The sequence below is a fragment of the Scomber japonicus genome, chromosome 17 (assembly GCF_027409825.1).
Source record: "Scomber japonicus isolate fScoJap1 chromosome 17, fScoJap1.pri, whole genome shotgun sequence".
Lineage (NCBI taxonomy): Eukaryota > Metazoa > Chordata > Actinopteri > Scombriformes > Scombridae > Scomber > Scomber japonicus.
Window position 1 is genome coordinate 350,805 of NC_070594.1, and position 12,500 is coordinate 363,304.

General features: G+C 45.6%; 1 protein-coding gene across 1 annotated transcript in view; it reads right to left on the minus strand.

Moving 5' to 3' along the window:
* The window catches only part of ppp4r4 (protein phosphatase 4, regulatory subunit 4), a 19,785-nt gene extending 10,250 nt beyond the window's left edge, over positions 1-9,535 (minus strand). The window contains exons 1-10 of the mRNA XM_053337303.1: positions 9,377-9,535; positions 8,477-8,550; positions 4,749-4,851; positions 4,239-4,386; positions 2,497-2,570; positions 2,276-2,382; positions 2,040-2,147; positions 1,834-1,955; positions 1,631-1,753; positions 544-686 (exon numbers count right to left, since the gene is read on the minus strand). Coding sequence (XP_053193278.1) covers positions 544-686; positions 1,631-1,753; positions 1,834-1,955; positions 2,040-2,147; positions 2,276-2,382; positions 2,497-2,570; positions 4,239-4,386; positions 4,749-4,851; positions 8,477-8,550; positions 9,377-9,475 — 1,101 coding nt within the window. The 5' untranslated portion in view covers positions 9,476-9,535. The remainder of the gene's footprint in view (positions 1-543; positions 687-1,630; positions 1,754-1,833; positions 1,956-2,039; positions 2,148-2,275; positions 2,383-2,496; positions 2,571-4,238; positions 4,387-4,748; positions 4,852-8,476; positions 8,551-9,376) is intronic.
* Between the last annotated feature and the right edge of the window lie 2,965 nt (positions 9,536-12,500).

Sequence of the window (12,500 nt, forward strand, 5' to 3'; positions counted from 1 at the left end):
TATAATTATTATAATAGAAGAAGTATGAGGTCCCCTCAGCCCTCCATAAGCCTGATCCACAGGAACCTCTGAGTCACAAACACAGAGACTCAGAGGAAGAAGTGAAGTTAGTGAACGCAGTAACAGCACAGATAGAGGAGCTCAGTGCATCATGGGAATTTAATTCTGCTTAAAGTCGATGGGAGAAAAATATGTTCACACTGACATTCATTTTTGTGATCTGTGATTGGTGTAAGCAGGTGTCCTTCGCGCCTGTGTGAATAACATCTTACTTTATTTACATTTATTCTCAGTCAGCAGTTTTAAATGTGACTCTGATGATCAGTGAGTGCTTAACAAAGGTGGTGCAGCATTGCATTACATAGATTTCCATTAATCAAGGTTCAATATGACAAACTGAGTGAGAGCGAGCAGGAGAGGCTGAAGCCATTGCTAACTAAGCTCAATTTGCAGCTAAGCACAGAGCTAAAGTTTAAATGTACAGCATCAGTTACACAGCTGGCTCCTGGAAATGAGACCATGAGGTGCTGGTTGTGTTTGTACCGGCAGGTTGTAGCAGCAGTTGCAGCGTATCAGCGTCGACTCGTTGGTGCCGTCAGTTGGATGTCCGTCAGTCTGCAGACCAGCAACACACAGCAACTTAAACCTCTGCAGCAACCGGCTCCTCTGCTCGTCTGACAGGCAACCTGCAACAAAACCACATGCAGACTGAATCCCTGGAGTCCTCCAGTATCACTGCAGCTGGTCCTCTATTCCAGGACCAGGACAGAATCCACATCAGTCATCTTGAGAGGCTGAGCTGTGATTCCTGATCCTACCCTGACCACTGACCTCTGAATTCAGGGTTGAGGTTAGCTTGGAAGAATTGATGACTGTCGGGCTCCAAAGCAAAACTACACAAGGCTTCACCCGTTGTCTTAATGTTGATTATCATGGTCACACTCTCTGTCTCTAGAATGTCCACAACAAGGCTTACAGTTAAAGGTTACAAGGCTTCCACCTGACAGCAACAAATAAAACCTGTAGCATGAGCTTCAGCTGTGCCAGAGTATTAATCCAGCCTTAGGCATCTGGAGAGATTCTGGTGCTGTGTGAAGAGGTGGGACTGACTATATGTAGCTGCTGCTGACCCGACCACGAATAGGTGGAGCAACATAAACTACATATATAAAAGTGTTTCCATGTCAGACAGGGATGTTTGTATCTCCTGGTCAGTTTCTGCAGCCTGGAGTCAACATGCCGAGAGTCACCCTCACATCCAGCCCTGCAGATAGCAAGCCCACAGGGTGGCAGATCCATCTCTTTGGGCTAAGCCTGACCAGGCTCCATGGGTGTAGGCCTGGACACCAGGTGCTCTCCTTCAAGCTCCCCTCTTGGGCTTTAATCCCGCAGAGGGCCCCCTGCTGGATTCCCCCTGGAATCATTTTGACCCCGACATCACAACTCCTACGGTCAAGAATTGATGCCAATTCCTCCACCACGTTAAGGTGGTGATCCTCTGAGTCTCCAACTGATGTAACATGAACAGTATCACTTCCTTTCATATCATCTTTTATCCTCAATATCCTTAATTCAATTCAGCTGAAATGGACTTGTACTGTTTCTACTGTGTGACATCAGAGTTGCTCACCTGCCAGTCCACTGCAGAGTTTCCCAAACTGGAACGACAAAGATGCCACGACAGCTTCGTCCGCCTGCGACGATGCCTCGCACACCGACATCACCAAGGGAACCACAACATGGAGTCTGTCGTCTACACAGGAGGGAAGAGTTACTGCTCAGGTCACAGTCTGAGGGAACCGCTTCTCACCACAACTCCACCTGATGACTCACCACTGTCCATCACCTCCATCAGATTGATGATGGTGTTGAAGGCGGCCAGGCGGACGCTGCTCTCCTCGTCTCCGGCGAGCTCCACCAGTTCGGGGAGGAGCTCGGTCCTGGTGTCGTCTACTCTGAAGGACCAACAGGAGAAACACTGTCCACCACTGTAATGCTCTTTCTGTGTTCATTTTCATTCTGCATTCAGTCAAATTTACCCAGCTGCCCTGGCGATGTTCTCCAGCTGACGGCACATACCGACTCGGACCTCAAACTCCACGTCCTGACATAAAGAACGAGCCAACGGCAGCAGCTCCTTCTTCACTCTGAAACAAATCACTGCTGTCAATATCAGACCAGGAGTAATAACCCACCTGAACACCAGACATAAAAGTATCTACGATCAGCCTCATCTGATCAATCATCAGCGTACAGTGAGTGAAGAAGAGCTCACATGTGGGAATCAAACTTGCAGGCGACTTTCCCCAAAATGCGACAGCTGGCCAGACGAGCCTGAAGAGAGTGAGACAGCTGAGACTGATAGAGGAGAGGGTTCAGCACCTGGAGAGACAGACAGGTACATGTTTATCTACATGGACAGAACAGTGCAGATTAAAGTCCTCAGTTCACGCTGACTGCCCAACTGTACCTAATCTGGTCTGATCAGTACTGTACCTCCTGTTTGATGGTCTCCTTCGGTAGAGCATTGATGGCCGACAGCAGAGTCTCCAGCCAGGCGTTGCTCACCACTGTTACAACAAATAAATAAGCAGCTGATCAGCTGATCAGGAACATTATGAGTTTATTAGTATACGTTTCTTATTTGATGCTAAACTCAAATTTTAACTTTTATTTGAAGTATTTTACTCACTGTGGTTACTCTAGTGGTTTTAGACCTTGCATGGTTCTCTCTGTCTTTCCTGCCACAGTATTCCCACTTCAGGATTAAGAGGGAACGAGTTGTATAAAAGTTTCATTTTACACCCACCATTTCCTTTTGTTTAATTTGCTGTATATAATTACATTATTAGCTAAGAACTCAGCTGTGCTGTATGTTTTATAGTGATTAGTATTGGCTGCATTGTTTTTACTGTTAAAGTGTAATAAACTCAGTCGCTGGTTGTTCTGGTATGAATAAAGCCATCAAACCCGAACCCTTCATTCTTACATCATCAGAGTATAAATCACAGCTAGAGTTAAGATTTGTGTCTCTGTGTCTCTGTGGTTCAGGTGTTGGTACCTGTGTCTCTGTGTCTCTGTGGTTCAGGTGTTGGTACCTGTGTCTCTGTGGTTCAGGTGTTGGTACCTGTGTCTCTGTGGTTCAGGTGTTGGTACCTGTGTCTCTGTGGTTCAGGTGTTGGTACCTGTGTCTCTGTGGTTCAGGTGTTGGTACCTGTGTCTCTGTGTCTCTGTGGTTCAGGTGTTGGTACCTGTGTCTCTGTGTCTCTGTGGTTCAGGTGTTGGTACCTGTGTCTCTGTGGTTCAGGTGTTGGTACCTGTGTCTCTGTGGTTCAGGTGGTGGTACCTGTGTCTCTGTGGTTCAGGTGGTGGTACCTGTGTCTCTGTGGTTCAGGTGTTGGTACCTGTGTCTCTGTGTCTCTGTGGTTCAGGTGTTGGTACCTGTGTCTCTGTGTCTCTGTGGTTCAGGTGTTGGTACCTGTGTCTCTGTGGTTCAGGTGTTGGTACCTGTGTCTCTGTGGTTCAGGTGGTGGTACCTGTGTCTCTGTGGTTCAGGTGTTGGTACCTGTGTCTCTGTGTCTCTGTGGTTCAGGTGTTGGTACCTGTGTCTCTGTGGTTCAGGTGTTGGTACCTGTGTCTCTGTGGTTCAGGTGTTGGTAACTGTGTCTCTGTGTCTCTGTGGTTCAGGTGTTGGTACCTGTGTCTCTGTGGTTCAGGTGTTGGTACCTGTGTCTCTGTGGTTCAGGTGGTGGTACCTGTGTCTCTGTGGTTCAGGTGGTGGTACCTGTGTCTCTGTGGTTCAGGTGTTGGTACCTGTGTCTCTGTGTCTCTGTGGTTCAGGTGTTGGTACCTGTGTCTCTGTGTCTCTGTGGTTCAGGTGTTGGTACCTGTGTCTCTGTGGTTCAGGTGTTGGTACCTGTGTCTCTGTGTCTCTGTGGTTCAGGTGTTGGTACCTGTGTCTCTGTGTCTCTGTGGTTCAGGTGTTGGTACCTGTGTCTCTGTGTCTCTGTGGTTCAGGTGTTGGTACCTGTGTCTCTGTGGTTCAGGTGTTGGTACCTGTGTCTCTGTGGTTCAGGTGTTGGTACCTGTGTCTCTGTGGTTCAGGTGTTGGTACCTGTGTCTCTGTGGTTCAGGTGTTGGTACCTGTGTCTCTGTGGTTCAGGTGTTGGTACCTGTGTCTCTGTGTCTCTGTGGTTCAGGTGTTGGTACCTGTGTCTCTGTGGTTCAGGTGTTGGTACCTGTGTCTCTGTGGTTCAGGTGGAGCAGGACGGTCTTCAGGATGGAGTAAGTGTGGGTGTGGATCAGGATAATGTCGTCTTGTAGGATGGTTAAGAATGAAGCTGCAGCTGCCAGCTGGATCTCAGCTCCTGCTCCGTTTAAAACCTCCTGACAGACAGACAGACAGACAGACAGACAGACAGAGAGACAGAGAGAGAGACAGACAGAGAGACAGACAGATAAACAGACAGACAGACAGACAGAGAGACAGACAGACAGACAGACAGACAGACAGACAGACAGACAGACAGACAGACAGACAGACAGACAGACAGACAGACAGACAGAGAGAGAGACAGACAGACAGACAGACAGACAGACAGACAGACAGACAGACAGAGAGAGAGACAGACAGACAGACAGACAGACAGACAGACAGACAGACAGACAGACAGACAGACAGGTTACCAGTATGACACACCTTCATACAGTGAGGTACAGACATTAGAAGGATGGTTCTGGATACATACCCGGACCTTTGGTACAACCCGACGGAACGTCTCAGCGGGATTCTGACGGACGAGACTCGGCAGGTTACTGATGACACTGACTCTCTGCACCTCCTGCCCAACACTGCCACACACAGGAAACACTGTGAAGGGTCCGGTACCAAACATGTTCTAAGAGACTCTATAATCACTCTTTATCCATGACCATGGAGGTCAGATAGTGATGGGGTCAGATAGCGATGAGGTCAGATAGTGATGAGGTCAGATAGTGATGAGGTCAGATAGTGATGAGGTCAGATAGTGATGGAGTCAGATAGTGATGAGGTCAGATAGTGATGGGGTCAGATAGTGATGGAGTCAGATAGTGATGAGGTCAGATAGTGATGGGGTCAGATAGTGATGAGGTCAGATAGTGATGGAGTCAGATAGTAATGGGTTTGGGTGGATGATGGGTCACAGTGAGGATGGTAACCACAGGAACAAGCTTCCTGGATTAGCATCAGGATATAATCGGATAATGTTTGCCACCTACTGGACTTCCTGTGTCCAGTAGGTGGCGACTGGACTTCCTGTGTCCAGTAGGTGGCGCTGTGTATTGATGCATAGATGTGTTCAGGGCGGGACCCTCTACATGCATGATGAATTTGGTGTAGATGGGACAATGTCTGTAGGAGTTATAAGGACTTCCTGCTTCATGGCGAAGCCCAACAGGAATAAGTCATAAAAAAGCTTTTGATAACTTTTCATCTCTAATGTCTCAAGATGATTCTGAGCGAATTTGGAGTTGGTCAGATTAAACCCCTCGTAGGAGTTTGTTAAAATATGAGGCCTGGAAATGAGCAAAAAAACACCAAAATTAAGCATTTTTCCAAGATGGCCGACTTCCTGTTGGACTTAGGGTATGGCTCCAAATGGCGTTTTTGTGCGTCTGGAGATGATACATAAACCTGTCGAATTTCATTCTTCTATGTCAATCGGGAAGGCTGAGGTTCAATTTTGCAATAAGCACCGCTTTTCTGAGCTGCCTTTATGGTGTGTAGCAGCCTGGCTAACACCAGCTAACACCGGCCTGGCTAACACCAGCTAACACCAGCGAACACCAGCCTGGCTAACACCAGCTAACACCAGCCTGGCTAACATCGGCCTGGCTAACACCGGCCTGGCTAACACCGGCCTGGCTAACACCAGCTAACACAAGCCTGGCAAACACCAGCTAACACCAGCCTGGCTAACACCAGCTAACACCGGCCTGGCTAACACCAGTTAACACCAGCTAACACCAACCTGGCTAACACCAGCTCACACCAGCCTGGCTAACACCAGCTAACACCGGCCTGGCAAACACCAGCTAACACCAGCCTGGCTAACACCAGCTAACACCAGCCTGGCTAACACCGGCCTGGCTAACATCGGCCTGGCTAACACCAGCTAACACCAGCTAACACCGGCCTGGCTAACACCAGCTAACACCAGCTAACACCAACCTGGCAAACACCAGCTAACACCAGCCTGGCTAACACCGGCCTGGCTAACACCGGCTAACACTAGCTAACACCAGCCTGGCAAACACCAGCTAACACCAGCCTGGCTAACACCGGCTAACACCAGCCTGGCTAACACCGGCCTGGCTAACACCAGCCAACTTTTTGTTCTGTTTTCAAAGTGAACTTGCTTCCAGTGTATTTAGCTGCTGCTTGGAACGGCTGCAGCTCCGTGGCTCCACGGCTCTAACCCTAACCCTCACCTGAGCAGGTAGACGGCTCTAACCCTCACCTCACCTGAGCAGGTAGACGGCTCTAACCCTAACCTCACCTGAGCAGGTAGACGGCTCTAACCCTCACCTGAGCAGGTAGACGGCTCTAACCCTCACCTCACCTGAGCAGGTAGACGGCTCTAACCCTCACCTGAGCAGGTAGACAGCTCTAACCCTAACCTCACCTGAGCAGGTAGACAGCTCTAACCCTCACCTGAGCAGGTAGACGGCTCTAACCCTAACCTCACCTGAGCAGGTAGACGGCTCTAACCCTAACCTCACCTGAGCAGGTAGACGGCTCTAACCCTCACCTGAGCAGGTAGACGGCTCTAACCCTAACCTCACCTGAGCAGGTAGACGGCTCTAAACCTCACCTGAGCAGGTAGACGGCTCTAACCCTAACCCTCACCTGAGCAGGTAGACAGCTCTCACCCTAACCCTCACCTGAGCAGGTAGACAGCTCTAACCCTAACCTCACCTGAGCAGGTAGACGGCTCTAACCCTAACCTCACCTGAGCAGGTAGACGGCTCTAACCCTCACCTGAGCAGGTAGACGGCTCTAACCCTCACCTGAGCAGGTAGACGGCTCTAACCCTCACCTGAGCAGGTAGACAGCTCTAACCCTAACCTCACCTGAGCAGGTAGACGGCTCTAACCCTAACCTCACCTGAGCAGGTAGACGGCTCTAACCCTCACCTGAGCAGGTAGACGGCTCTAACCCTCACCTCACCTGAGCAGGTAGACAGCTCTAACCCTAACCTCACCTGAGCAGGTAGACGGCTCTAACCCTTACCTCACCTGAGCAGGTAGACGGCTCTAACCTCACCTGAGCAGGTAGACGGCTCTAACCCTTACCTCACCTGAGCAGGTAGACGGCTCTAACCCTAACCTCACCTGAGCAGGTAGACAGCTCTAACCCTAACCTCACCTGAGCAGGTAGACAGCTCTAACCCTCACCTCACCTGAGCAGGTAGACGGCTCTAACCCTAACCTCACCTGAGCAGGTAGACGGCTCTAACCCTCACCTGAGCAGGTAGACGGCTCTAACCCTCACCTCACCTGAGCAGGTAGACGGCTCTAACCCTCACCTGAGCAGGTAGACAGCTCTAACCCTAACCTCACCTGAGCAGGTAGACAGCTCTAACCCTCACCTGAGCAGGTAGACGGCTCTAACCCTAACCTCACCTGAGCAGGTAGACGGCTCTAACCCTAACCTCACCTGAGCAGGTAGACGGCTCTAACCCTCACCTGAGCAGGTAGACGGCTCTAACCCTAACCTCACCTGAGCAGGTAGACGGCTCTAACCCTAACCTCACCTGAGCAGGTAGACGGCTCTAACCCTCACCTGAGCAGGTAGACGGCTCTAACCCTCACCTGAGCAGGTAGACGGCTCTAACCCTCACCTGAGCAGGTAGACGGCTCTAAACCTCACCTGAGCAGGTAGACGGCTCTAACCCTAACCTCACCTGAGCAGGTAGACAGCTCTCACCCTAACCCTCACCTGAGCAGGTAGACAGCTCTAACCCTAACCTCACCTGAGCAGGTAGACGGCTCTAACCCTAACCTCACCTGAGCAGGTAGACGGCTCTAACCCTCACCTGAGCAGGTAGACGGCTCTAACCCTCACCTGAGCAGGTAGACGGCTCTAACCCTCACCTCACCTGAGCAGGTAGACGGCTCTAACCCTTACCTCACCTGAGCAGGTAGACGGCTCTAACCCTAACCTCACCTGAGCAGGTAGACAGCTCTAACCCTAACCTCACCTGAGCAGGTAGACAGCTCTAACCCTCACCTCACCTGAGCAGGTAGACGGCTCTAACCCTAACCTCACCTGAGCAGGTAGACGGCTCTAACCCTCACCTGAGCAGGTAGACGGCTCTAACCCTAACCTCACCTGAGCAGGTAGACAGCTCTAACCCTCACCTCACCTGAGCAGGTAGACGGGTCTAACCCTAACCTCACCTGAGCAGGTAGACGGCTCTAACCCTAACCTCACCTGAGCAGGTAGACGGCTCTCTCGATGTCGTTGAGGTCTTCGTCCACAGTCAGCTGATCAATCTCTTCTGCTGTCTGACACACAACATTTAACAACTGATCAATAATAAAATATCAGCATCACACAGGTCTCCTCTCTGCTTCCTGCTGATCTTCCTCCCACTGACTCATCAGCTGACTGATCAGCTGATCAGCTGATCAGTCAGCTGATTGATAAAATAGATATAGAAAATATAACACAACTAATGTTAATAAGTGTTCATTAATGTTCAGTATGTGATCCATGAGTTATAGTTATTAAGTCTTTATAGATTATTAATTAACATCTGGAACATATTTATAGATTCTTTAATAACTTCTTAGTGTTCAATATGTTCTAACATGATAACATTATATATATATATATATATATGTATATACCTTTAATCATTTATCTCTAAAGTCAGCTTTACTGCAGTGACATACACACACACACACACACACACACACACACACAGACACACACACACACACACACACATATATATATATATACACACACACAAACTCAGACACACACACACACACACACACACACACACACACACACACACATAGACACTCACACACACTCACACACACACACACACACACAAACTCAGACACACACACACACACACACACACATACACAGACACACACACACAGACTAACTGCGTCATGCTGCGCAGGTAGCGGGTCTCCTCTCTGCTTCCTGCTGATCTTCCTCCCACTGACTCATCTATCTGATTACCCCCCCCCCCCCAACCCACACACACACACACACACACACACCCTCCTCCTCCTCACCCCCCCCCCCCCCCCACCCGCCTCCTCACGTGCTCAGAGACTCCTCTTCTTCATGTTTAAACATGTTAAATACCTTCAGACTCCTGCGGATGGGTCTCTCTATGAAGGCCAGCTCGTGCAGCTCATCCAGGGGGCCCATCAGCTGAGACTGGTTCATCCTGCTGGAGAACATCTCCCAGTCCGCTACTGGTTTCACTGGGAGAGCAGGCGGCGGGTCTCAATCCCGACCATCCCTGATGATGCTGGTGATGGGGGGGGGGGGGGGCGACCGTTACCAAGGAGATCCCTGTCGGTGTGCGGAGGAGACGTCACAGCTCCTCTCCGGTAGAGGAACGGATCCTCCGTTAAAGCTCGTGAATCCGTTTAATCCGCGTTCATTAACAACATGACGTCACACAGCTCACTGTTAGTCACACATTTACAACTAGATCCGGTTCTTCTACCTGCGCCGGTTCCGCCACACTCCGCTCAGAAGTCGCGTTAGACGGTTAGTCCGGTACCGAGAGTCAGCTGTTCAATAAAACCCGATCAGCTGATCAATAAAACCCGATCAGCTGATCAATAAAACCCGATCAGCTGTTCAATAAAACCCGATCAGCTGATCAATAAAACCCGATCAGCTGATCAATAAAACCCGATCAGCTGTTCAATGAAACCCGATCAGCTGATCAATGAAACGCTTCAGAGCCGCGAACACCAATAAATCCTTCAGTCTGCTTCTCATCTGGAAACCTGCGATCTGTCCCCGTTAACACGATCCAACCCACTCACTCACTCAGCTCCTAACTCCTTCTCTCCTTCACTCCATCCTTCTCTCCTCACTCCTAACTCCTTCTCTCCTTCTCTCCTTCACTCCATCCTTCTCTCCTCACTCACTCACTCACTCACTCACTCCATCCTTCTCTCCTCACTCCTAACTCCTTCACTCACTCACTTCTCACTCCTTCTCTCCTTCTCTCCTTCACTCCATCCTTCTCTCCTCACTCCTTCACTCCTTCATCCTTCATCCTTCCTCACTCCTTCATCCTTCCTCACTCCTTCATCCTTCCTCACTCCTCACTCCTTCATCCTTCACTCCTTCATCCTTCTCTCTGAAGCTGTGATGGGGGTTAAATGTGGATCTTTGTGAACTCGGGTCCTTGTTGATTATTATTTAAAACATATAAACGATAAACATGTTATATTATATTATTATATTAAACTATAACTAATATATTATTATATTAAACTATATCTAATATATTATTATATTAAACTATATCTAATATATTATTATATTAAACTATAACTAATATATTATTATATTAAACTATAACTAATATATTATTATATTAAACTATATCTAATATATTATTATATTAAACTATATCTAATATATTATTATATTAAACTATAACTAATATATTATTATATTAAACTATAACTAATATATTATTATATTAAACTATATCTAATATATTATTATATTAAACTATAACTAATATATTATTATATTAAACTATAACTAATATATTATTATATTAAACTATAACTAATATATTATTATATTAAACTATATCTAATATATTATTATATTAAACTATATCTAATATATTATTATATTAAACTATAACTAATATATTATTATATTAAACTATATCTAATATATTATTATATTAAACTATAACTAATATATTATTATATTAAACTATAACTAATATATTATTATATTAAACTATAACTAATATATTATTATATTAAACTATATCTAATATATTATTATATTAAACTATATCTAATATATTATTATATTAAACTATAACTAATATATTATTATATTAAACTATATCTAATATATTATTATATTAAACTATAACTAATATATTATTATATTAAACTATAACTAATATATTATTATATTAAACTATAACTAATATATTATTATATTAAACTATATCTAATATATTATTATATTAAACTATAACTAATATATTATTATATTAAACTATAACTAATATATTATTATATTAAACTATAACTAATATATTATTATATTAAACTATATCTAATATATTATTATATTAAACTATAACTAATATATTATTATATTAAACTATAACTAATATATTATTATATTAAACTATATCTAATATATTATTATATTAAACTATTATATTATTATATTAAACTATAACTAATATATTATTATATTAAATTATATCTAATATATAATTATATTAAACTATATCTATTATATTATTATATCAAACTATATCTATTATATTATTATATTAAACTATATCTATTATATTATTATATTAAACTATATCTATTATATTATTATATTAAACTATATCTATTATATTATTATATTAAACTATTATATTATTATATTAAACTATATCTAATATATTATTATATTAAACTATAACTAATATATTATTATATTAAACTATATCTATTATATTATTATATTAAACTATATCTAATATATTATTATATTAAACTATATCTAATATATTATTATATTAAACTATAACTAATATATTATTATATTAAACTATATCTAATATATTATTATATTAAACTATAACTAATATATAATTATATTAAACTATAACTAATATATTATTATATTAGACTATATCTATGTCACCTCCCTGAGCTGCTACCTTATGGTGGTGGAGGGGTTTGCGTGTCCCAATGACCCCAGGAGCTCAGTTGTCGGGGGCTTTATGCCCCTGGTAGGGTCTCCCATGGCAACAGGTCCGGGGGGAGGGGCCAGACAAAAGGTAGGATATGGTTTTTCGTGTCCCTTGCCCGGACGCGGGTCACCGGGGCCCCCCCCCGGAGCCAGGCCTGGGGGTGGGGCTCGGAGGCGAGCGCCTGGTGGCCGGGCCTACGCCCATGGGGCCCGGCCGGGCACAGCCCGAAGAAGGGACATGGGACCCCGCTCCCACAGACCCACCACCAGTGAGAGGGGCCAAAGGGGTCGGGTGCAGTGTGAGCTGGGCGGCAGCCGAAGGCGGGGACCTTGGCGGTCCGATCCTCGGCTGCAGAAGCTAGCTCTAGGGACGTGGAGCGTCACCTCTCTGGTGGGGAAGGAGCCTGAGCTGGTGGTCGGCCTCACCTCGACGCACAGCAAGGGCTCTGGAACCAGTCTGGAACCAGTCTGGAACCAGTCTGGAACCAGTCTCCTCCAGAGGGGTTGGACTCTC